Source organism: Ischnura elegans, chromosome 1 (assembly GCF_921293095.1).
Source record: "Ischnura elegans chromosome 1, ioIscEleg1.1, whole genome shotgun sequence".
In the NCBI taxonomy this organism is placed as follows: Eukaryota; Metazoa; Arthropoda; class Insecta; order Odonata; family Coenagrionidae; genus Ischnura; species Ischnura elegans.
Genome location: NC_060246.1, coordinates 42,461,339 through 42,487,955, shown reverse-complemented (window position 1 = coordinate 42,487,955; position 26,617 = coordinate 42,461,339). Strand labels below are relative to the sequence as shown.

At 37.2% G+C, this 26,617-nt stretch overlaps 2 protein-coding genes and 1 long non-coding RNA gene across 4 annotated transcripts in view; 2 read left to right on the top strand and 1 right to left on the bottom strand.

Annotated features, from left to right (window-relative positions):
- Positions 1-12,221, top strand: part of LOC124159365 (sushi, von Willebrand factor type A, EGF and pentraxin domain-containing protein 1) — an 89,578-nt gene extending 77,357 nt beyond the window's left edge. Inside the window, exons 10-20 of the mRNA XM_046535134.1 lie at positions 1,104-1,283; positions 1,518-1,636; positions 3,396-3,645; positions 5,013-5,186; positions 5,339-5,551; positions 6,251-6,493; positions 8,458-8,637; positions 8,774-8,947; positions 9,497-9,676; positions 10,052-10,160; positions 11,462-12,221. Coding sequence (XP_046391090.1) covers positions 1,104-1,283; positions 1,518-1,636; positions 3,396-3,645; positions 5,013-5,186; positions 5,339-5,551; positions 6,251-6,493; positions 8,458-8,637; positions 8,774-8,947; positions 9,497-9,676; positions 10,052-10,160; positions 11,462-11,774 — 2,135 coding nt within the window. The 3' untranslated portion in view covers positions 11,775-12,221. The remainder of the gene's footprint in view (positions 1-1,103; positions 1,284-1,517; positions 1,637-3,395; positions 3,646-5,012; positions 5,187-5,338; positions 5,552-6,250; positions 6,494-8,457; positions 8,638-8,773; positions 8,948-9,496; positions 9,677-10,051; positions 10,161-11,461) is intronic.
- Positions 12,222-14,888: 2,667 nt separating this feature from the next.
- Positions 14,889-15,399, bottom strand: LOC124159359. The gene is made up of 2 exons (XR_006864951.1): positions 15,308-15,399; positions 14,889-15,002 (listed from the first exon to the last, which is right to left on the bottom strand). It is a non-coding gene; the product is annotated as an uncharacterized LOC124159359 (long non-coding RNA).
- Positions 15,400-15,545: 146 nt separating this feature from the next.
- On the top strand, positions 15,546-26,027 carry LOC124159346 (myosin regulatory light chain sqh). Of its 2 annotated transcripts, none has more exons than XM_046535106.1 (4): positions 15,546-15,783; positions 16,309-16,506; positions 20,820-21,049; positions 25,344-26,027. In XM_046535106.1, exons 2-4 carry the CDS (start codon positions 16,317-16,319, stop codon positions 25,446-25,448), a joined length of 525 nt encoding a protein of 174 aa, XP_046391062.1. In that variant the 5' UTR covers positions 15,546-15,783; positions 16,309-16,316; the 3' UTR covers positions 25,449-26,027. The 2 variants fall into 2 exon arrangements, with proteins under 2 accessions (XP_046391062.1, XP_046391072.1); XM_046535116.1 differs by lacking the exon at positions 15,546-15,783 and adding an exon at positions 16,106-16,125.
- The last annotated feature ends 590 nt before the right edge of the window (positions 26,028-26,617 follow it).

Sequence of the window (26,617 nt, the reverse complement as noted above, 5' to 3'; positions counted from 1 at the left end):
ATCGGGTGGCATGTTATACTTATGAGTTCGTGTTTTTTTTACCATATTCAATTTCGAAGTGCCTTTCTAGTTTCCCTTGGTCTCCTGCGTGATTAGAGATTATTGTATTATATCTGAGATGATTGGAATTTATTGTTTACATTTGTGATAATTAAATTCACCATCTCAAACGTATTCCTCCAAAAAAACGGGAATTCCAATATTTAACTCATTTTAAATTATTAAATATACTGCATTAGAAATTTCCAAAATAGCTTTGAATGATTCAGAGTTAATAATTACCACATAAGAGTTGAAGGTACAGATTAAAATTTTAAACCTTATAAAATGGAGTAAGAAAACGGTGAGATTATCGAATTGTTATTTTGGAGCAGATTTTGAGCAGAGCCCAGTTCATGAGACATAATTTTGGTGATAGAGAAATAAAATAGGTAGCCATTATGTTGTCCCCAAGGAAATTTTGGAATCTATTATGAAATTTCCTTATGATGCTTTTTCTGTTCACAATTACAGATAAAGGACAACAATTTGAAACTTGCTCCTAGTGTGAATTCGTAATTATACTAGATAGACTCAGGGGCGCAGCTAGGAATTAAGGTTGGGGGGATTTAGGTGCAACTAATACCGGGGTGTGTGGGGGTATTGAATACCCACCAGGATAAGCGGTAGGTGCGAGATTAATAAATTGCGGAATTTTAAGATAAATGGTTCAAAATGATGAGTTTTACGGCCTTCTGAGGGATATTTTTATTAATCCTTACACTATTCTATTTGTAATGTCAATCCAATTAAGTAAAATGGATTAAACTTAAAAATTTCTCTGAGCTCTGAGGGGGGTTTTATCCCACAAAATCCCCCCTCGCTGCGCCACTGGATAGACTTACCTTGAGTAAGTGTTGGGTCCAGTGATGGTAGGCAAGGGGCAATACTCCTTCCCCAAGGCTATTAAATACAGAATGGGAGTATACTCACTCTGAGTACCTACCTAAAAATTATGGCATTTTATCAGATATACTTCCTGGAGATTTGGTCATAGATAAAAAAATAACTGTGAATTATACATCATTAGATCTAATTTTTTAACGGTTATTTTTTCTCTCCAGTTGTTGATTGTGGCCCCCTGAATGCTCCAGAAAATGGTTACATCAGTTTAGATGATGCTCGCACATCACATGGTGCAGTAGCAACTTTCTCCTGTGACAAGAACTACACCCTGATCGGGAAAGAGAAGCGCACGTGTGGAGATGATGGGAAGTGGAGTGGGGAACAGCCTCAGTGTCTTTGTAAGTGGTGTTACAAGTTTCTAATGTATATTGGCTTGTTGAAAGCTTCAGTTGAGAGTTATATTCTAGGAAAAACCTAGAAGTATTTCACATGATTGTCCAGGGTGGTTTCAAGGTTTCTTAATATTCACAGCATTATATGCTTGATTGAAAGCTTTTTATTTTGACCACTCTGAAAAAATCATGAAATAATCTGACTACATATTTATTTGTGGGTCATATCTTTTATTGCAGTTGATTGGTGCCCACCCCCACCACAGGTTTCTGGTGCAACAGTTGAAACAAATGGAAAGAGAGCAGGCTCTATCGCCACATACTCATGTATGCCAGGATTCATTCTTACAGGCCATGCCGTAAGTTTTTTCTTGCATTAGCACAATCATTGATTGTTGCCAAGGTCTTTAATTTAAAGGACTTTGGAGATAACTTTTCTCAAAAGGGAACTCTAGACTAGGTAGATTTAGTATAGCTTAATACACCTCATTTTGTAGGATGATGTCAGCAAATTGTGAAAAAATCTCAGAGATTAAAAACTGTGGGGGACTCTGCCCACAGATGGTAACATGCCCGGGTGCCTACTTATAAAAATATTGAAATTTCATTAAGAGTGAATTTTAAAGTTTCTTTAACACATTCAATGCGGGACCTATTTTCATTTAAGTCATCAAATACGGCCATTAAAATAAGAAAGAAAAATAGAGAGAGGTTTTCGCACCATAACTTCCGTTCAAATACTGCTATTTACAAACGGCGCACACGGGTCAAAAGAGGGAAGCTAGCTGAAGGCCATGCACACAATCGGAAGACTTGGAAGTGGATATTAGTCGCGTACAGATGCAAAGAAAGGCCCCCGTCCGACTGGCAGATTGACGTCCAGTCAATTGATGTGCTCCGTGTTTTGGCTTGGACAGGACCACGTCATTGACATGCTGAATGTGTTAAAGCATTTTAGAAGAGTCATATGATCAACATTCCTGAAAACTCGACTCTCGAGACTCCAGGAAAATCGACAAGCTTGACACATTTTTTCCTTCCCACTCATAACAATTTTTGAGGGGGCTCGGGCCCCCTCAGACCTTATGGAGTTGGCACCACTGGAAAAATGCACATTGCACATGTTAGGGAACGTATGCAGTTATTTTAAAAGAAATTTCTAGCAGCTTCTGCATTGAGTATTTATTTTCAAATGAAATATGAATGGGCCTACACAGTGATGTCGTAAGATGATTGTTGGCTTCATATGGAGCCTTCATAGCATTCATGCATAACCTTTCTCATGATAAAAACAGGAAAAGTAAACTTTAGAGGTCTTTACTTGAATACCGGGCTTGGAATTGATTGGACACTTGTAATGCCATGGGCCTCCAACTGAAGTGCTATTATATGCATTTCAGTATTAAGTAAGTTGACTATTCCTTCTTCGGAGTTTGTAAATAGGCACTAATATCTTATGTAATAGGTAAAATTCACATTATTAAGGTTCACGGGTAATACCCAACGAAATTAAAGAAATTATCCATTTAAAATTATCAATGCAAGACAAAGGCATAGCGAGGGGGGAGGTCTGGAGAGTCCAGGCCCCCCAAAATATAAAAACACAATTACTTTGCCTCATAAAGGAAAACAAAATATTGTAAAGTCATGCAATTACAAAAGATTTCTTTGAAAATTGAAGTATTTTTGACTATGGAAAGTGTTAAAATTAGTTTAAAACACTCTTCAAAGGACCCTTATTTTACAAAATTTTCCCCCCTGGGTTTGGACTCCCCCCCTCCCTGAACAAAATTCCTGATTACTCCACTGATGCAAGAGATGCTCTTGCACACATGAGGTATAATTAGAGATTGCATTGGTCAAACCATGTAATGAAGAAGCATTTCAAAATTTAATTCTCTTCTGAAAAAGTATGCTTCATTGAATTTATTCATCTAAACATAGAGCTTGCTGTCATTCGTCTTTTCCCATGCTATCCAACTATGCATTATTTTTGCAAGGAAATAGCTAATTTCCCAAAAAGAATATCCTAGAAATGCAAAATTTCTCTTGAAACATATTGAAATGGTAATTATATATATTGAATACAAAAAATGTATTATTTCTTACATATTGCAGGTTTTAACATGCGATCTTGGAGGGGAATGGACTGGGAAAGTGCCTTCTTGCAAATTTGTGGATTGTGGGTCTCCTCCCCTGATATCCAATGGTCACCATCGTCTCCTGAATGGTACAGCTCCTGGAACAACTACTGCTGGATCAATGGTTGAGTACAGTTGTGACGAAGATTATTGGTTGAGTGAAGGAGATAGAATCCAAATGTGCAATCGTGATGGAAAATGGTCGGGAAAAACACCATCTTGTGAATGTAAGTTGAAGCCTTGTGATCAATGATGATGACCTGAATGTAACACAGAGCATTTAAAACCAAGGGCACATGGTCAAATTGGAGAATTGAGTGTCCTCATATTTTTTTGCTCATTCACCAGTTGGTGCAGGTTGTCTTAAGACAATTGTTTCACTGACTGTTCTGCCAACATCTTACAGTCAGAAGTTAGATACTAGTTGGATTGCCAGTAAGCCATTGTTCTAATACAACACTCAATTCGTTGAACATCCAAAAACATGAAGGCATCTTCAATGAACTTAGAAATCGTCAACTGTGGAGATATGTATACATGTGTTGAATCACAAATATCAATAGGATTTCTAATAACATCATATGTACCCCTTGAGTAATAATTTGTAATTTGAAGAATAGAAGATAAAAGTACCGTAAGTGCACTTTCAAATACATATGGGGAATTTACTTTGTTACCCTTGCCACTATATACATGCTACACTCCACACTTTGATAGGTAATTACTGGGTAAGCAAGGTAAAACAAAGCTACAAGTTGTATTCAAGGTGGGCTGATGTGAAAAGAGTTCATACAATATTACTCATAATATCTTTTTTCAAAGCACTGCAATGGTTTCTTACAACTGTGGTTATTTTAATGAAGAAAGACAAGAGAGTATTTGAAAGATTATTGCTAGTGCACAGAAACTATTTTTTTTTAACCTGGAAGAGTTCAATTTTGGAGAAAGCCTTTAATCAACCTCCTTCAGCCTATGGGACCTCCCCTTGCTGCCAACCTCAGTCCTTTTGCTGACTGAGGTAAGTATTTAATGGCAGGAACTCACGAAATTCCTCTCTATTAGATGACTATTGCCATAGGGTGGGTATGTTTTCCTGATGGTGTTGGCTAACCTGATGGCCCTCTATCCCTTTCCTCTCCTTGAAACCAACAAAAGACAGAGATTTGCCTTCCAGGAAATATGTGTAATAAACAAAATTCTTGCTGCTGGGCAACACACGCAAATGAAAATCAGAGTTGATATATGTTCAGAATATATTATAATTAATGTGGTGGAAAAATTATTTTCTGATGTTAAGCATCATGAAAGTGGTATGAATTTCTGCCTCTTAATTAGATGTTACATGGCATCACGTGCTATAAATATTTCTCAAAAATTTCTGAACTTCATATACATGCCCTTCATATTTTCATATATGCATGTACTTCATCCGTACTTTAATGTGTATCCAGCTACTCTTGCTAGTAGCAAATATGATAACATAATGTTTCTTTGTACTGGTGAGGTATTAAGGGCATTGAAATATACTAGGAAACTCATCTCTCTTTATCAACTGAGTTTTATGTCTGATTATTAATATTTCCATCCTTTTCAGTGATAGTTTGTGATGAGCCTGAGGTCCGAAGTGGAGGTATTGTTGTGGGATATGACTTGAATGTTCACTCAACGATTGAGTACCGCTGTGAGCCTGGGCACATTTTGCGAGGTAATGCCCTTCGCGTGTGTACCAGGGAGGGAGAATGGTCTGGAGAGACTCCTGATTGTGAATGTAAGTTCATCTCATAACTCTTTCCCCCCTCCAATCCCACTTTTCACCTGCTTGCCTCAAAAATCATTTATTCATTTGCTTATTAAAAGTGGGAAAATGGAGGCTTTCATTATTTCTATGGGGTTACTTATTATTTCATCATTAATTTTCAGATGTGGATTGTGGCAAAGTTCCTCCCATTTTGTATGGCACAGTTACATACATGAATGATACAACTCATTTAGGAAGCAAAATAACTTATTCGTGTTCAAGAAATTATCGGCTGGCTGCAGTAACAGCAGGAGGAAATCGTGGTGACGAAGTTGACAGCACTAGAACATGTCAAGTCAACCGTCAATGGAGTGGAGTCTCCCCCAAATGTGAAGGTAGGTATTCCAATTTGGTCTCAATATGTACCCACAATATAGATGTTCTCATACATATGTATTAACTATCATTATGACTGAAAAATAAAACATACATGTGCTATTCACAGCTCACTGTCAGTCCCCTAGTCAACTCAGTGGGCTGATTTCTGCAGTAAATGTTATCATAATATTAATACACATAAATCAAGTAAATAATTATGAAAAATGTTGAGTCCCAGGAAAAACATATCGATTAGCGGGAAAATTTGCTGATTACATGTATCATGGCAGGGAACATTAAAATTTTAATTCTCTATATACGTTAGAATAGCATGAGACCCAGGTTGTGCTGAAGACTAAAGGAAATTAAACTACACTTATTCCTGCATCAGATCATTGTAGATTTTCTTTGACTTGTGTAAAATATATGTACAGTTCACATGCATAAATTTGATGAGCACACAATATTTCTCTGAAGATAGTCTATCCTTTTTGCCAAAAATCTCCTTGGGAAAAGAAATAGAGAGACCTAAATGTAAAGCTATAGTGATTTATTTTTCCAACATCTAATCCTCAAACATTAAATATTGGTAGGGGGGTATATTCATAAAATATCAATAGGATAGTTTACATAATCATGTAATGTATAACATTAGTTCTAGGTATTATAAAAGGAACATTACTGATTATCTATTCACCTTGTTAACATTTTTACAGAGGTTCGCTGTCCAGAACCAACTCTTCCAAAGCATGCCTTTTTCTCTGTCACAAGCAATGACAGAACATATGCTCGTACTCTCATTAGAACAGCTGAAACAGCAAACTCTGCTTCCATTCAAACATATCGCATTGGTTCCATTGTCAAGTTCCGCTGTGAAAGGGGTTACAAGATTGTAGGAGATGCACTGGGAACCTGTGAACACTCAGGAAAATGGAGCGTGGAAACCCCTCAATGTGTCTGTAAGTTGTTTTAAATTCTTCCTATGAATAACTGAGTGATTATTTCTCACATAAATGTGACGTTACGTCGTAAAATCAGGTTGATTTTTCACGTAAGTCCAGACAGGGCAAATACTCCAACCGTCGGTCACATGCTGGATCAGGGAAAAGACTCCACAAACAAGAAAAACAGCTCACAAGAAAAAGGTAGCCAAAAATAATTTACGAGTTATTACCGTACGATATCTATTCAAAGTAGAGTATTCAAAAATCAGAAGTATTACAGAAAACAATGATAGTAATTCATGATCCCAGAGGAAACATTACCAGCAGAAAATTGCTCTAAAAATCTCATGGCTCACAAGACATGTGACTCCCAGCAGGTCTCGACCAGAAGAGGGCTTGCCTATGCAAGGCGAGACAGCATTTGAGGGGAGGGCTTCTTCCAGGGAGTGGAGGGGTAGCCAGGCGAATTCAACAACCGCCCACTGATGCGTCACTGCCCCTGCAGAAACGGCCGCTCCACAAAACACCATTCCCTGGTTTTGAGACAACAGCCAGCACCCAGAATTTTCCCCTCAACTTCTGGGTTGAGACATCAGAGGAATCGTTCATTGGAACACATGGAGGGGAAGGAGATACTGGGGTGAGGTGTTGGAGGGAGAGAGAGTTTGTGATAGGACAATGGTAAAACTTCTCACTCCAAGTGCAATACTAAGGCCTTAGCACCGATTTCCCCTTGCTTGCCAAGGAGAAGTATTTCTCCGCAGTAGTCCTATATAAGTCTTGCATTGCAGGTAGGCTGGTTCGGAGGCTGGTTCGGAGGCTGCTTCGGAGGCTGTTTCAGAGACTGTTTCCAGAGACAGGATTTTCCAGAGACAGGATTTTGCGAGACAGGGCACTTTGCTACAGGGACCCTTTGCGCAAAAAATCCTTTGCGCGAAAAAACCTTAGCGCGAAAAGTTCTTGGCGGGAGAAGTTCTGCGGATAAGTTCGGAGGAAGTTCGAGGAAGTTCGAGGAATTTCTGGGGGGGGGGTACCAGAAATTTTGGGGGGGGGGGGGACACTAAAAAATGCCACATATTAATGAATTTAGATTTTTTTGGGTTGAGTTAATTTAACAGAAGTGTACAATATCCAACCAAGACTCTGCTACATATTAAAATCCCAAAAATTACTTCTTCTTAATGAAAGTGAGCACTGAGTAAATAATTAATTTGCAACATTGAGTAATGTTGAATAGTTTCCAAGAAATTGCTTAGTGCTAGTATGTTCCTTGGGGGAGAGATCTTCAAAAATATTCAACAAACATACTGCATCACTAGTTTATGTACACCAGACTAGCCACGGTGATAACTTTACGGGAGTCACCCACAATGCAAAAATTGTGCGAAAATTCCACAGGGAAAATAATCATTCACTGTGACCGGGATGACCTTGATTATTATCTGGCTGTGGCACTGTGCACACGATTTGGACTGCTTTTGGCACCATATGATCAGCAGTCTATACCACCTTGTTCGGTGGTTCCACAAATAGCCACAGGGAGAAATGATGCCTCGGTGGCTTAACTGTCTAAAGCACTAGACCGGAAATTGGGGAATCCCGGTCAAGGAAAATAAATTTTTTCCTGTGGATTTTTTGGACAATATTGAATCATTTTCTGTATAGGAATGGCTGAAGTTTTGCACATACTTGATGAAAATAATGAAGCCATTATACTAAATCCTCAAATGACAAGATATATATGAATCAAACAACTTTATGAAAAATGCATACCTTTGAGAGAAATTAAGTTGAAAATATATAAAAAATAAGGTCCTTGAATAATTTTGGAGGACTAGTCCTACCCCCTTCCAAGCCACTAAAGCAAATTTGTTTCTTCGTGAACTACACACGTAGATTAAGTATTTAGCTACATATTGCCCTTTGAGCAATTGATATCGATAAAATAAAGCATTTTTAATTCCCTAAATATTTTTCAGATGTGAACTGTGGCCTTCCAGAACCAATTGCAAATGGAAACTATACTCTTGCATCCAATGCTTCCTATTATGGTGCAGTAGCCCTGTATGAGTGCTTAGATAATTTTAGAGTGGACGGTCATGCTCGAAGACTTTGCCTTGAAAATGGAACATGGAGTTCTGAAACTCCAATATGTAAAGGTAAGATAAGAATGTGTGGGTGCTGGCTTTAAATATCATGTACTTACCTTGGAAAAAAGCACTTCACAGTCATTTGCAAAATGCATGCATCACCCCATAATTAACTAACATTAACTTAACTTAATATCACTTCCAGAAATAACTTGTGGGGAACCAGACACTGATAGCACAATGGCTGCCAAAGTTTCCACATATAGCATTGGTGGTACAGCAACCTACACATGCAACATTGGAGGAACTCTTGAAGGAAATTCTACTAGAGTATGTTTGAAAAAAGGTTTATGGAGTGGGAAAAAACCATCATGTACATGTAAGTAATCGTTAATGAGGATTAGGGTGTATGAATTTAGGAAATAAAAGGAATTCATTTAAAAAATTCAATATTTTACACCCTTATAGTTAATTCACGACAGAACATTTCTCTTAAAGCTGTCGTTTGAGTTGAATTATGGTGCGTGTATTTAGAAAAAGGCTCTGTGATGAATCCTCAATAAAGTGGGTTGAAAATGCCTCAACTGAGCTAACATATCATAATTGATGATAAATTCACATTTTTACCTTTTCTTTGTTGTCTTATGCATAGTAAAAAGCCTTCTTTTAGCAGGACTTTGGTTTTATTAACATTTTCAACCTTTTCCTCTGACATCATGTAAATGGAAGTCATGCTTTTCTGGTTTGCCATATATGAAAATGTTTTGCAGCATTTATCCGTTACATGGACCATCTATATTTGAGTGGCTAAGTGGATTGAGGCTACCTTAACATAAAATATGAACACACATCCAATTCTCAGACTACCATTTAACTTCATTGAATGAAAAATAAATTGATTTCAATCTCTCTTCTTTGTCTTTAACAGTGGTGGACTGTTTACATCCAGGATTGATTGACAATGGTAGAGTTATTTTGCTTAACAGTACTTCAACATATGGTAGTATGGTTGAATACCATTGCGTGCCTAAATATGAAATAATGGGTACCTACCTCCGAAGATGCATGGAAAATGGAAAGTGGTCAGATGCAGAACCAACCTGTGCACGTAAGGAAAAACAACTAAAAATTTCTAAATAATTTACTTTACCTGATAAAGCAAAAGTGTGTTTGCCCATGTAGTTTCAACATATATTCTGATTTTGAAAAATGAGCCAGGAATGTTTTTTTTACATTCAAATATGTTAAGCTATTATTAAACTTAATGTTTTCATAAGACAGTGAACTTTCTGATGAAGGCTTACAAACATCAGTATCTTACTTAAAAACGAATCCGTTACAATGAATATTCTATTCTTATTTAATTTATTTTACCCATGAAGTTCCAGCATCGAATACAATAAAGACAAAACAATTTGATAAAAAATTATCTCAAAGTATGATGTATTATATATTTATCATTTCTTGCATACTTAACTCATAGTGAGCCTTGCTGGAGATGCAGAATCACAGGGGCTGGCCATGACAATTGGTATCTGTGCAGCTGTTGTTTTCCTACTTATCATAATCCTAGGCTTGATCTACATTCGAATGTGAGTATTGTCAATAAAAATTATGAAATTCAATGGTATGAACTAATGACAACTTAAGATATTCATTATATCCTATAATTAGATGGTACAATGCAATAAACATATATTAAAAGGTAAAAGGCATTTTAGGAAAAGGCCATTGGCAGAGGAGGGTTTAAATCCCTGTAAATTTTTGGGAGATAAACTTAAGTTAATAAACCAACTCAAAATGCATCCACCACTAATTAAACCTTTGAAAATTATTCTGGCATTGGCTTGGGAAATATAACTAATGTAGGAGGTAAATTGTGAAAAAGAAAGGGATGTTCATTGCAATGATAATTGGCTTATTGAATGATAAAATCATATCATAATCATCACAGATAAATAATTTAAAAATTGGCATAAGTATGTTCAGATAATCCAATTTTACCCTGTTAGAAACCAAAATTACTAAATTTTACAGAGTTGTAAAATTTCCAGACATTATTCATATAGTGATATCAAGAGAGAAGGAAAGGGGAAATACATCCTCCCTCACTAAGATGTATTTTGCTGAGGCTGAGTGTTAATCAGGCTCACTTGAGTCAGCTATGGGGTGTAACAGGAGCTCCTGTAGTGTTACAATAGTTTGCACTATTTGTTCTTTCATTTGAACTCCTACATTGATTGCTATCATCAATGTTTAGATATCTCTCCTTTTTTCTGTCAATGACCCCAAATAAGCATGGAAATGTGGGCTAATAATTTATACTTGAATTATATAAGTAGTATCTCTTTCACCATGCAAAAAGATCATGATACTTTAACCAGGAAAGCCTAGGATCATGGAGTTGTGGAGCTGTGGGGACAAAATTTGTGTGGATCTACCTCTGGAGGATAATAACATAATATGCCTGTATAAGCTCATGGGCTGGAATAATTATATTTGTTTATATAAAATATGGTACTCTATAATGTGTTCTAGAGTCGAATATCGCTTCGACCACAGTAAACTTTAAAGATTTGGAAAAATCAGGAATACAATTCCAGATAGTAAAGATAATAACTGATACATGTCATTAAATTTTACACGAACATATTACCTATATTGTGATTGTGACATACTTTATGTATTCACTGATTGCAACTTTAGCACATTTATAAATACCTACTTGTCTGCCTGTAATTGGGGGCATTTCACATAAGAATGTAATTTGCCCTCATTAGGCAAAAGCCTAAATTTTGGTTGGAACAATTTAAAACAATTTTGGCTTAAATTCCATCAAAGCCAGAGATGAATTCTCTCGATGATAATTTCATTTAACTTTTTTTCTTACCAGACGCAAGGCAACACCTGTGAGGAATACTGAAAACATTGAAGGAGCAGAAAGAAAAGAAGACCGAAATGCTGCAGTTATGTCTTATGCAACTCTTTCTGATGGCTACAATGGAACGAATATATATGAAAATATTCACGAGAATGATGACCCATCTCCTACATATGACATGACCTATGAAAGAGCATATGACTCTCCATATGACGAGAGTACTAAGCCACATCGAACAAATGGAAATGCCAATGGTCACTACGAAACTGTTCCTAAGGCTAATGGAAATGCCACAGTGACAATAAATGGAGTTGCAGTGCGTTAAATGAGGGAGCTCACAGACTTTAACTCAGTGAATTCAATGACTGATAAAAACAGTACTAGACAGCAATACAAATGCCAAAATGGTTTCTCATTTAGTCAGGTGAAGTATGTCACTTCAAGAAATTTTACTGGTGGGTATTTATTGTGCTAAAACAAGGGTATGCTATGGCAGGCATTTGATTAAGTATGCCTTCACTGGTTGTGTGATCTTTGCATTTGAATAATGTGAGATCCATTATATTTGTGATACATAGTGAAGTCACATAATTAATGAGAAAATTAATCATGATTTTCTATGTTGTTAAAAATTTGTGACTTTCCAGTTGATCATTGTTTGACAGGAGTGAGTGCATGATGGAATGATTGTGTCTGTAAATATGTAGAATTTTGTAAAGAGAAAATCATCTATGCTTTAGTTGTAAACAGAGAGATATAAATGGTTTTTATGCGAGTCTTTTCTTTTAATTGGGCTCTGATTTAAATATGTATTCTATCCTTGGATTTGAGGATGGTGTGAGTGTGACATGAAGTGAGTCACTTTATGTGGTCTAGTTAAGGAAATTTTAAGAATGCTGTAGGAGAGACATCCTTGAGGTGCATGTGGAGTGGTGTTCCAACGCACATCAGGGGCTCAAGGTATGCCATCAGAGAGTAATTAATACTCTGTGCACCATGATGACCAAAATAAATATGCTTTCAATGTGACCAAAGAATGAATCATAAAGTTTGCTGTTAGAATTGCTCCATCAGTTATTATAATAAGGTAACAGTGCATAAGGTCCCTTTCATACAGACCAGTAGGATAGCAAAGATAAATTAATGTGCACATGATGCAATATGATCAATAGCTAGTGCCAGGGGCGGATCCAGGATTTCTTTCTGGGGGGGGCACAAGCAAAGCCGTATTCAGGATTTTTTTCTGTGTTCTGGGGGGTGTGGCATAATTATTGAGAAAATTAATCATGATTTGGCACAAGGATACCTCGTAATACAAAACGAACACAATAATAATGAGACTTTATTAAAATCTTCCATATTTTTTAAGGGTCTGGGGGGGAGGGGGGGGCACGTGCCCCCCTCTAGATCTGCCTATGGCTAGTGCAATATACATACATTCCACGGAGTAAATAGTGTATCCGAAAGCACCCTAAAAGCTCACAGCTATTTCAAGCTGCAGAGGCACATTAACTCATGTGTGGATGGCACACAACAAAAAGAATGAAAGTAATCCAAGGCATGGAGTATACAGACACACCAAAGAAAACAGTTTACATGGCTACCACCTCCTCACTGATATGCTTTCTGCAGTACTTTCCCTGAGCAGTGAACGTAAATGCAACTTCCAGGTATCTCAAGTGAGCTAGGATTGCCTACGAGTTCCAGAAGTCAGTCTATATCCTTTGCCTAGCCATGGTTTAATTTATGCAATATATTAGCCATAGCATCCATCCCCTTGCGTCCCTAAGAACCTTATGCATGCTAATGTTTTAAGTCAATTGGAACCTCCCTTAACTAGATGGGAGGATGATGATAAGAAGCATTGCATTCAAAGAGACAGACCTACTCCCCTATTGTAAATTACTATTTGTGTTCTATAGTGAACATGGAAAGTTAGATGTAGTGCTGTAAAGGTATACATAATGCATAAAATTTTCAGGGTTATACGTGTATAGTATATTAGACTGTGGTGACTTAAGATTTTTATTTATGGCTTGAAATGAAATTATTATATAATATAGGCCATCAATTTCCAATAATTATTACTTAGTAGTTTTTATTTGATTAGTCCACGAGGGAAATAGAGGAATGGGGTGCTAAACACTATTCAGGATAGCATGTCAGTCCATAACACTTTTGCAGCTTGAAAAGATATGAGCCACCACCTACTCCACCAGTTCAATTCATAGTACCTATAGGAGCATTTTCTGTTCACATAGACTTTAAATTTTTTGGAGGATATCATTCTCATCCCCATTATATTGGGAGACATAGTATACACCCCAAGGTGCCCTCAATACTAGCAAACAGCCTCTCCCATCGCCCCTATCACTATCACCTTATCCTGCCACTAATGTATGGTTAAAACAACAATCCAATTTCAATGGGCACACAGAGTTGTATGAGCTAAATATCGATCCTACCCAAGCCTAAGAGTAATTAAGAACTATGAGTTCAAATTGGCTGTGCAGCAGCCAAATATTGAGAACAGCATTGAAACGCACAACTTTAATACAGCAGAACCTCCTTACAATATTAACTGATTTGAGGGACCAATCATAAAGCGAATTTCATGGTATGTTGAATGGGCATTATTTTTGGACGAGGATTCAGTCTACAGAGCATCAATACATGTAAATTCTGCTTTGTTAGACATTTTCCATTAAGAAATAAGGTGTAGAATATATAATTAATGACACATTGTGAGAGTGGAAACAAAATCGACCAAATGTGAAATTAAAAAAAAAGTGTGCAAAACCATTTCTGACCAAGTACCAAATCCATCATAAAGCTCATCATAAATCATCTCTGGTGTTATCACAGAAAATGGAAATGGTAAATTATATTCTAATAACTAGAATTTGAATATAATTTATGAGAGAAATTAATCCACCAACTAATTAATCAATGTAAAAATAATTCTAGTCAAAACAAGCAAAAAGCAGAGATCTTTCCAGACACAGCTAGAATGGTCGAGGATGAACCATGGAGAATAATGATCTGGAATTTTTCCTTTTCAATCTTGTTTACATGGGCAGAAGACAAAAGTCATTCTTATTAAAAGTATAAATTCATTTTTCATCTGAGGAGCTAAAAAATAATGACAAGGGGTGGGCTGCATGATGACCTGGATGGCCATACAAAAAGAGGGACACCAAGGAAACAATTAGTTGCAGATACTGGGGCATTAGGTCTGGTCAGGATTGATCCGTGGGGTTTTGAGTGTGTATGTGTTGCCACTGAGGGCCTGCTGATGGACAAAGTCAGTCAAGAGCACTGCTGGAGCAAGTTCAATAAAGTGGTTCTATATTATCTCTTTGCATTTTTATTTGGCCCAGCAGCCTACATGGGAATGAACCCAATTTAGGGAAGTCCCAGACGGAAGATTTTTGAAAACAACTTCTTTAGCATTCACGTATGTGCAGCATGTAAATGTTACTATATCAATGCTAGTTGAATACAAATAATCCCAAAAGTTGCATATATATTCGATGAGATTGACGGCTAGGTGCTGATCTCCCATGCAAAGAAATGAAAAAATAATAAAAATGATGAATGCAAGTTCTGCAACAAGTTTAGATAGGGAAATAAAGGGAGCGTATATGTACACCAATACACCTTGGCAAATATCATAGCTTGTTCACAGGTATAACGACGAAAAGGATAAATCGGCACAGAAGAACACACTTGTCGATTTTACATGCCCACCGATTACCTTAATTGAGTTAACCCATTCAATTAACCCCGAATCCTACAGAGCCTTATCTTTTCCGAAAACTCAACAATAATGCACATACATCGTAATGTTATTCTCACCATAAGAGGCACCTGTATAGTAGATTAGAACAGATGGTACCGACAGGATGAATGCTTACACCACTACGTTAAATCCTAACACAGCGAATAGCTTTAATGACGTAAATTAAATTACTTGCATAGTTTCGTGCCAAACAAAACCACTTGCTTACTCATCAAAACCGTTAAAAACGTGGTCCACAATATTAGTCAAATTGGCAACTTGAAGAAAATATAGCTTGCAATTCGAAGAAACAACAAGAGAAGCAATATTCTTCTATAAATCGAGCAGTTGCTGAGGTTCTTGAGCAACTTGCAACTTCCTTATATGGTCATGTTCTCTTTTCGTCAACAGCTTTCTAACTTCCTTTATCGGAGGCAAACGGTGTTGCAGTGAGGTTTGGTGAGGTTCATAACGTCATCCAACAGTCTGGGTGGTAGAAGTGGTAGAAGCTTGTGTCAGTATTATCTTTTTGACTAAGCTTTAGAGGAAAAAGGTAAGTGTAATCGATACATTTTGTTTATTTACCACAGCGGTGATTTTTAATAACGATGAAAAGGTATTTTGAACGATGTGTTTCTAGAAGCTCACTATTTTTAGGAAATCAGCTAAATTGCTCTTTGTTGAAAGAGAGACTCTTCTATTCATTACTGTTTGGAAAATGGATACGTGTTATTTGTAGCTCGATATTGATGTACCGTGGTTAGTGAATATTTCGTATATTCTTTTCAGTGTAAATAAAGGGTGTGGTTTCATTCGAGTTGTCATGAGTCACTCTTTCGCGACACGCTTGTAAACATTTTTAACGAGTAAAAATCGGGGGAAAATCAACTCAAAAGTATATTTTATGAAAATTCGATTAATATAAGTATTAATGTAGTATATTCATGTAGACGTATCATAATTTGGTAAAATACTCGGCGAAATAATCATATGACACGGTTGAAAATTGTCAACATTACGCACTAATTGGGAATATAGTGATGTTTATTCATGACATTTGCTTCTTCTTGTGTCGCAGATTCGAAGATGTCTTCCCGAAAGACAGTTGGACGTCGTGGAACCACGAAGAAGCGAGCTCAAAGAGCCACTTCAAATGTATTTGCTATGTTTGACCAAGCCCAAATCCAGGAATTCAAAGAAGCCTTCAACATGATTGATCAGAATCATGATGGTTTCATCGAAAAAGATGACCTTCACGACATGCTTGCATCCCTGGGTAAGAAAAAATTATTTCTCTTGTTCTTTTACTCCTCTATGTTAAGTGATATGGTATGTGTGAATCGATTCATTGCGATCTGATCAGCATTGTCTTATGTGAGGAGTAAGTTGCACAGATGATGACTTAAGTGTGCTCTGTAGGAAACATGATTTCTTAACTTGTTTTTTTATAACTTCTTTGTAGAAATAATCGGGACACTAATCTTTAAAGAGGAATATCATTGAAGAGTAAGCATAGGTGATCATTATCCATTAATATTATTTTATTGCAACATATTCCAGCTGCTTGTTCTTGTATTGCTAGAATCGTCGTGAAGATATTTGCTTTATTGATGATTGTGTGTGTCTACCGTCATTCACAGTAGTATTTCTTCAGGATCATAGGTAGTCATACAAACACATGCTCTTTTAAGTCCTCCATTGCAAACTGGGTTCAGTTCACTGCCATGCACACATCAGCATTGCCAACATGCACATTTGTATTTCTAGTATAACTTGGAAACACCACACTCCTTCAAAATTGTGGGGGAGCATAATTAAGTTTATTAAATATTTGACACTACAAAGCAAAAAAAAAAAACATTATGTGATACAAAATCGAACTGAATAGGAATTATTCTCTAATCTAATGGGCTTAGTAATGAGTTACTGCAGATGGAGGACTCTGTTAGAGGGAACTTTTTGTACAGGGCTAGAATGTACAGAATGGGTGCACTTTCAATGAGAGGAGGCAAGGACATGGATTGGGTTCTGAGCTCAACTGCAGAATGCTGGGTAACATGAGGGTTGTCAGGATGTAGGGGTGAAAGATCAGTGGGTACAAGTTATTGGTATCCCAGTTATGAGTGCAACACCTTTTGATTCCCCCTTATAAGCATTGTCCTAAGCTATGGCACCAGGTCGGGCCAAGTTCACCTGATTGAGACTTTACTATATAACTGTATCAGCAGTTGCAACTTGAAGCAATGTAGGGCCAATTAGTTTAACAAAGGTGCCGAAAATGGGTTTATGATTAGATGATAGCCTTACTTCTACTATATCATTTAAATTAAGGCACTTTTGGGATATTACATAAGCAGCAGGATTAGGCCTAAACATACTAACTAACGTTCTAGGCACAAAACCTAAGATTACCTCAGCCAGGGGCCTTTTGGTGGTACTACATGGGGTGGTACGGTATGCTAACAAGAAATTTGCCAAGCTATAGTTATAGTCAAGTCATTGTTTTTCTTAAGGACTTCATCCTAATGTGAGGTTATGGTCTCCTCATGGCATTCAGCTAATGCTTTGGCTTCAGGATAAAAGGGCACACTTTTTGCATTTACTGTCAAATTATTGGTTTAAAAATCTGTTAATTCCTACAAACAAAACAGTGGTACTTGATCGCTAACTATTTCAATGGGTGGAGCCCAATAGGCAAAGCAAAAGCCAAGTTTTTCATTCACATTATTGGCAGTGGTCTTGTTCATGTGAAAACTTACACCCATTTACTATAGCCATCAACACACATCAGATAATCAGACTTCATCTGTCTGGAATGGACAAAATTTTCAAAGCTGCACTATGAGTCACTAGAATGAATTTCCTGCCATACAAGTACTTATTGAATTAGGTCAGGGGAACTATGGTGGCAAAAGCCTCCTATTCTATTGAGGAATATCACATTTGTACGTCAGTGAGAGAACATGATATGAACACCACTAGGGACTCTAACTTATTTTCCCACTCAGCCAACACAGCCTCCATGCCTACAGGTGAGGCATCAAAGACAAGAACAATGGTTTTACTGAGATCAAAAGTGACTTGCACTGACTCAGGACTAAGTACCTGTTTGGAAAGCTTGAATGCCTCCTTCCATTTGTAATAGATTCCTGAAGAACGAACTCAGAAAATAAAGCATAAAATGTCCTTAATGTGGTACCAGCATGAACCTTACATAATAATTATTATTCCCATATAAGCCTTTAACTCTGACTTATTCGATGGCACAGCTCACTCTCAAATGACTTGTACCTTCTGTGATGATTTGTATTGAGAAAGATCCGACATGAAACCAAAAAATTCCACTTCTGCGATAAATAACTGGAGCATTAATATGCACATTAGGTTCATTTAGTTTTGTAAGCCCTAAATATAAATCTCTCTTGCATTCCTCCAATTCTTTTTATCCAATAATAATTTAATACACTATTCACACCACAACCATTTAATGAATTAAAGATATCTTCTGGCACGGGTAATGGATAGTGATCCTTAAAAATATTAGGATTGATTTTACGCTTTCATTCATGAACAATTCTTATCTCACTAGATTTGGACTTGGTATTGGCCATGCAGGTGACACCCACAAAGACCTATCTACATATCCTCCTTCCTGGATCTTTTTTCTTAAACTTACTGCAACAGCATCTCATAAACTGTAAGACACTACATATTCCTTGTGAAAGGTGGGCCTTACCCTTACTTTAAAAGCCACTGTGGCTATGAAGCCCTAATACTCGTGCTCTGAAATTCTGGGAAATTTTGACTCGACTCTTTTAGCTATTTTCCCACAATATCACTCCATACGTTTTCCTTTCTTCTTCTTGACACCATACACTATTCAGTGCATTGGCTGCTGCACTCTCTTGCCCAATGAGATAGGTCTCCAGTATCTCTAATTGCCGTCAAGTCTTTGATGTTTTGTGCCCATGAACATTTTATTCTCCCTCTTGGGTGCTTTCATTAAACTTTCCCTTTGAGATGAATTTATCATTGAGCCAAGATACTTAAATTCTGAAACTTCTCTAATTTCATTCCGATTAGTATGGAGTTTCTCATTTTGCTTTGGTGCCCTGCTTACCCACATCCATTTTGTTTTCACGATGTTGATCCAGATTCCTAATTGAAGCCCTGCTCAATGAATACTGTTTAGTATTTTCTGGAGTTCGTTGAAGCTCGGATAAACTATTCCTTTACTACAGTCCGGCCGCCGAGAGTTGTCCGATGACAGGCAAAAGGGGTATGGGGCGAGGTTGCCAGGTAAAAAGGAAAACGCCCACCTCACATGTAAACAAAAGACTTCCCTTAAGAAAGGAGGTAGAAGGGACGACGAGCGTGAACGATCCAAAGGAAAAATTTTTTGTTTTGGCGATTCGCAGAAAGGGCTTGTTTTGGTGGTTCAGGCTTGCTCGGTGCTTCATATGCATGTGACAACGTTGTATGACTAGGCAAGGGTGTGAGGTGCGTTTGGGGGACAGCGATTGGCTGTAAACCCTTCTTTCGCAGGTTTCTTCGCCCCTCCTTTAGAACTGTCATCGGACAACTCTCGTCGGCTGGACTGTACCTTTATTTCTACTAATTGCCAAATTGATCTCCAATCTGGGACTACACACTCTTGATAACAACGGTATGAATTCCCCAGCACGATTACTCAACACTATTTTTAATCTATGCACCTTCCCTTTATCTGTATCAGATAACAGCCTTTCTCTTACAACATTTATATCATACCCACTTAATGAAGCAACAATAACATGAGAATTCGATAGTCCACCTCAAAACATTCGATTCCACATCTTCACTGGTATTAATGAGTGCTTAGTTCCTGCATCCATCAATATTCACATTCACTAAAATTGGTTTTCCATGTGAATTCTGTATGCATATACTTAACCTCTCTCTTCAATTTCTTCAACTTCACTACACTGATTAATGATCCACAACCCTATCCAAATTTATTTATTCATTTTCTTTACACAAAAATCTTACTTCTTCCTATAATTTATCGTCTCCGGAGTCCAAATAAGTGCCTTTCACCACATTCAGTTCCACTGTTCTCACCTTCACTTAATATAATTCTTTGAGGTATGAACTCCATCATACAAATAAGTGAAGTCCTCTACTTCTTGCTTCTGCTCTTTTTTTGTTCCTTCTCTTCAAGAAACTTTGCATGATTATTAAATACATAACAGGTATGCCCTATTTGCCCACACACACACAACATTTTGCATATCGATGCTCACAGCCTTTGGACAAATGATTCAGGGGATGATGGCTGTAGCATAACCTCGGGCTGGTCGCAGCGCTACTTCCAGGTCTACCTCCGTCCCAGCAAATGTATGCATCTGCATTACCAATAAAGTCTGAGATGACACAGTTATATTAATTCTTATAGCCCATCAAGGAAATGTTCAAAGTTAGTGATTTATTTTGCCCCTTGACATCTAGCGTGGAAGTAAACAAAATACTGATTACCCTGAAAGTATTATTAGCTTTATAAAATCAATTTGATTCATTAGTTACTCACATTAACGGTTTATTTGTTTGCAGGTAAAAATCCTACTGATGACTATTTGGAAGCCATGATGAATGAGGCTCCAGGACCTCTTAATTTCACCATGTTTCTGACTTTATTTGGGGAGCGTCTGCAGGGTACAGATCCAGAAGATGTCATCAAGAATGCATTTGGGTGCTTTGATGAAGATAATAATGGTCACATAAATGAAGAGAGGCTCCGGGAGCTGCTCACTTCAATGGGAGATAGATTTACTGATGAAGAGGTGAGACATTGTCATTTATAACTTTGCCATGATTGCTAGGATTTTGTTGTTCTAACTTTACCCTTACTATCATTTTGCCATGTTGAAGTTTACCGTTTTTTTTGCCAAGTGCTCGTGGGTAATTTACAGCATTTAAAATTCAATGAGAATGTATTAGATTGACATCACCTATTTAATTTGGTGTCCAATCCAATGTATTTATCCATTTTATGTCAAATTTGGCCTCTGTTTGGTATAAATTCTATTCATCTATCATTGTAAATGAGCAGTCTTTTAATTAGGTTGATCAAATTATGAGAACTCATTGACACAGTTTTTCGACCTATGACCAGTTGATGTCTTGTTGTTTATCCAGGGATGGCAAGTGAAACAAAACAAATGTTTCGTTTCGACCCAAAGGAAAATGAAAATACGAGGCGTAGGATTAGTTTTCCGGCACGAAATTAAAATCACCAAGGAGTTAAGTTTCGACCCAGGATGAAACTTTACTCCCACGAACAAAACAAAATTAATCGAAACTCCGTTGCTCATGGTTAAGTACGATCCCAAAAATTGAGTGGAGGGGGATTAGAGGGAATAGTTTTGACTGATTACGTTTTACATATATTGAGCTTAAAAATTGAATGGCCAATTGGCGTTCACCGCTCTCCTGTTAGTGGTAAAAATATGAGTGCCCCATGCATCTAATGGGGGTTGGCTGAACCTCTACTTCATTCAACCATACTTTGTACTTGGGTGTGTGAGTCGAAACTAAACCATTCGAAGGTGAAGCACGTGGTCCCTCTGATGCGGAACGTTATCTGCATTTCGTTTCGTCCCGAGTTTTAGTTTAGTCTTGACCCCGATTTTGTTTCGACCCTGAGTTAAGCTCCCTGGGTTTAAATCCATTTTATTTCATTTCTATATTTCGCTTACAGGAACGAAACTATTGAAATTTTACTGATTTTTAGCTTTTGTTTAGTTTCCCTTGCCATTCCTGTGTTAATCATTGCTCATGTTTTCTGTAGCAATCATGTTTGAACTACTTCTTTTATCTCACATATTTAAACACTGTACTCCCTTGTTAAGTCCCTCATCCTCTTCAAGATTTTCTTTTATGGTAGCTAACATTAACTAATTATTGCCCAGTGTCCTATCAATCACATTATTGCAATAATAGATGGCAGAATTTGTACTCAAGTTCCTCAAAGTATAGGCCGCAAATGTGTACTTTAGCCTTGTTGTCATCATCATTGTATGGCTTTCTGCCATGAGGCAAGTTCCATCCACTCTGTCACTTTCGCCATCCATTTACTTCCTCTGCTTGCTCCTTGATGTCCTGGTATGAACCGTAACCTCATCCATGAGTGTGTCTCTTCCTTCCTTTTATCTTCTCACCTTCCACTCATCCCTTGAATGCTACTGTTGTTATTCCCTTCATATAATTACATGCATTAGTCTAATTCGTTCAATTGTATTAGGCTCAACTATGTGGAAAATAATACACGAAAATGAAAAGGAGACTTCGTTGATTTCCACAGATTTATTTTGTCCGTACAACATGTTTCAAACCATAGAGGTCATTATCAAGTACCTCTTGGTACCGAACCATAGAGGTACTTGATAATGACCTCTATGGTTCGAAACATGTCGTACGAGCAAAATAAATCTGTGGAAATCAACGAAGTCTCCTTTTCATTTTCATGATTTAGTCTATCCTAAGTTTTTATTTTCTTATCATATATGTTACCAAGTATGTAGTAGTTTTTTCGTCACCTATTTTTAGTAAAATATCAGTTGTCATTTTTCCATGCATCTTATTTTTTTCAACCCTCTTATCAATTCTTATAATCCCTATATTCTATCCTTTTCTCTCTTCCATAAAGTTCATGTTTTGTTACTGCAGATCATACATATTCCTAGCATAGAATGGGAAAAGTCAAATGCTCAGTTGTCATTTAAATTTCTGGCATCAAATACTTTCTTCTTCTGAAAGGCCTATTTTTTCAAGGCCCCTGAAATAATTTTTTTTTTGCCTATTTTGCCATAGATATTGAAGCAGTATGTGTTTCATCTTTACGTGATGGTTGATGCTATTATGATAAGCTTTTTACTAGAGATGGGTCGAATAGCAGATTTCTCGAATTCGAATATCGAATTCGAATATTAAATCATTGCTCGAATATTCGAATACCTCGAATTTCGAATACCTCGAATACTAAATGATGAATGCTGGAATGTTTGACTCGGTTGCCTATGCAGCAGGCAACTCAAGATTTTGGGGAGTAATTTTGATTTACTTTAAAGGATTCGAACAGGAATTTAGCTGATTAATGAATATTTTAATTTTATGGAAACAATTGGGCATATAATTAATTCAACTAACATCGCTTTACCCCCACTTCTGCTGCCAAGTGCTAGCTGACAATCTGAGGCATTTTGCAAAATACAAGCTCTTTTCCACCGGATTTTCTTCAACTATTTTCAGTCCATCTTTGGGAGTTCTCACGAGATAAGAAGATGAATTGGAATTGCTATCAGGGAGAAACCAAATATTCTGTGAAAATATCCCTTTGTCTGGGACTGTAAAAATAAAGATTTATAGCACCACTCATTAATTGTAACTTGATATATGTTTTCGGAAAAAAATACCGCATCAACTTCCGAGAAGCTTTGCTGCTCAAATCGAGTTTCGCCAGAATGCTAGGTCTCCGTCTTATTTTGACATTTATTTCTTTGCGTAAAATGCTTAAATAAACTCAGAAATACGTCGTGTTTGGTCTTATTCTTTTTGAAATTACGCGCACATTACTAATATTTCAATTCAATAAAGGTGTAACATCAATTGACGAAAGTTATTCTTAGACACCTTTTGCGCTAATAGATGACTCATGCAGCGGTTGACCTCCACAGAAATGGAGAACTTCGAAGCTGGTAGGAAAAAAAAAGGTCAGTGGGGGAGGAAAGGGAGGGCCGGAAACACGTTTCTATTGTTCTCGTGTAACCCGGTATTTTTTCGAAGCTAAGGTCTTCGTAATATGATACCTGCGCGAGCTGTGACCTTTTTTTATTTCGAAGAAGAGGAAAGCCTCAGAGGGGTGGGCTAGTGCTGAATGGAGAGGGATGCCGGATCTTGGGAAATGCGCTAATGTAAGTATCCCACGGTACTCACACAGAAGTTGACCTCCAGAAATGGGTAACTTCGAAGCAGGTAGCCAGAAAAAGGTCAGTGGGTGAGAAAAAGGGGGAGGGCGTGAAACACGTTTTTATTGTTCTCGTAACTCGATATTTTTTTCGAAGCAGGGGTCTTCGTAATGCGATCCCTGCGCGAGCTGGGACCTTTTGTTTGATTTCGGAGAAGAGGAAAGCTTCAGAGTGGGTGAAGCGAGTGCTGAATGGAGGGGGATAGCGGATCGTGGGAAATGCCCTAAGGTTGCTATCCCACGGCACTGAGGTTCTCCTGGTGGGGGGAATCGGAGATTTTCGGATTTTTTCACCCGACCATTTTCGGTTCCCCTCGTCGAACTCTTTTCACCGCTAAAATCCACGAATTTGATGTAATTCGTCAACTTGCGTAAAACGGCGCTGCGAGCACTAAATGACTACAGTTCTCTACATTTTTCCGAGTCAACTACCAACGACGTGCGTGCGACAGTGTATGACGCGAAATTAAAAGTATTCGAGGTATTCGAGGCGGTACCTTTCGCATAACTATTCGAAACCTCGAATATCGAATACTTTCTAATATTCGAGGTATTCGAGTATTCGCGGATACTATTCGCACATCTCTACTTTTTACCAATGTGAATAGAGCCTCTCTTATCTCTTGTTTGATTGACTGTTTTGTGCATCATCTGCCTATTAATTCTTAGCCTTGTCCTACCAAATAGTCCCCCACTCTCCCATTCCCTTTTTCCTCTATCACCCTTCCCTACCCTTCCTCACCAAAAAATTGTGTTTTTCAATGAAATCTACACCAAAGATGTAGAGGAAACAAGACACAGACTAACCAAATTAATAGTTGGTGAGAAAATTATCGTGAATGGATTATCTGCCTTTTTCAATTGTATAGGCTTCCACATTCATTTGGACAGATAATAAAAGCTCTTCTTGAATAGTATGATGGGTATCTATCTGCAGCCCTCAATATGTATGTTGGCTTGACTGTCTGTCTGCATATTTTGTTTTTGTTCGCAATATATTATTTTAGTCGTAACTGTGGTCACAATTTGACATTGTGATACCAGATATGATTTATGTATAAGAAATAGTGTAGGGTATTATTATCTTTTTTTCCTCTTTTCCTTCTATGTAGGTTGATGAAATGTACAGGGAGGCACCAATTAAGAGTGGAATGTTTGACTACATTGAGTTCACTCGTATTTTGAAACATGGAGCCAAGGAGAAGGATGAACAGTGATGGCTGTGATATATACCTGATTGTTTAAGTATTTTTAATTACAGTTATTCTGGAGAAATTCTTGATCAACTGTCTTTTGGTATCCCATTTTAATGTACTTACTTTACAGCTTTACAAATTTTGGAGATTTCAATTTTCGAGTTTGAAATATTGCTAATGTATTCCTTGCCATAGTTTATTTTGGGTTTATTGTAACAAGCATTCCAGTGAACCACTCAAAGTACACAACAATTTTAAAACATCTCTCTCCAACTAAATCTCAAAGTTGTTGGAAAATGCCAAAATACCTGTATTATATTTTGTCTAGGGTTGATACTGCTGTTGATACTTTTTGATATACTGTAAAGATTAAAAGAATACATGTTTTGAGAATTTTAAAATCTGTTTATACTTATTTTAAACTTCGTGTAACATATTTAATGATCAAAGGAGTTTATAGGTGTTGAGTTAGAGTTTGGTGATTCATTTATTTTCTGTAGCAACCTAGTTTAGTGCATGCAATGTAACACATTTATAATGAAGCCTTCCTCTTCTTTGTAATCTCAGTTTTTATTGTGCAATAAATATTTATGAATCTTGTTTGACTGGCTTTACTTTAGTAGGCATTCTGTGTTGAGCATTGCTTTGTGTTTTTATTTATTTGCTGGCTTTCTTCCCAAGAAATTTACTATATGCATGGTGAATATTTTGTAAGCGTTCCTATTGCATATGCTTCTCTGCAAATTTCAACTTAAGAAATTTTTGTTGATAACTGTGAACATTACCTGTCTTACCAATTTTATTAGGGCTTTTTTAAGGGAAGAAACTTAAGGTGGAAAGGCAAATGTCTGACTTTAATTACTTCTCTAAAAAGGAAGGAATAAACCTAAAAGGGCCAGCCTTTTTCTGATGGGTTTGTGTATCATTTTTTGTCCATCTCAGTTTTCAGTTGACCTTATTCTGGACTGTATTAAGGTACATCATGATTTTTCTAAGTCACATGTCATCATTGTCTGCTCTCCATTCTTTTGTCGATGTGCGGAATGGTAAGGGTTTATGTAATTTATTTTGCTGATGCACTGCATGGTTATTGTTTGTGGACTAATAATTTTAAAATTGTAAAAATAGAAACAGTTGCCACTGGCTCATGTGCATACAATATATTGTAATGGTGTGAAGATCAGAGAGGA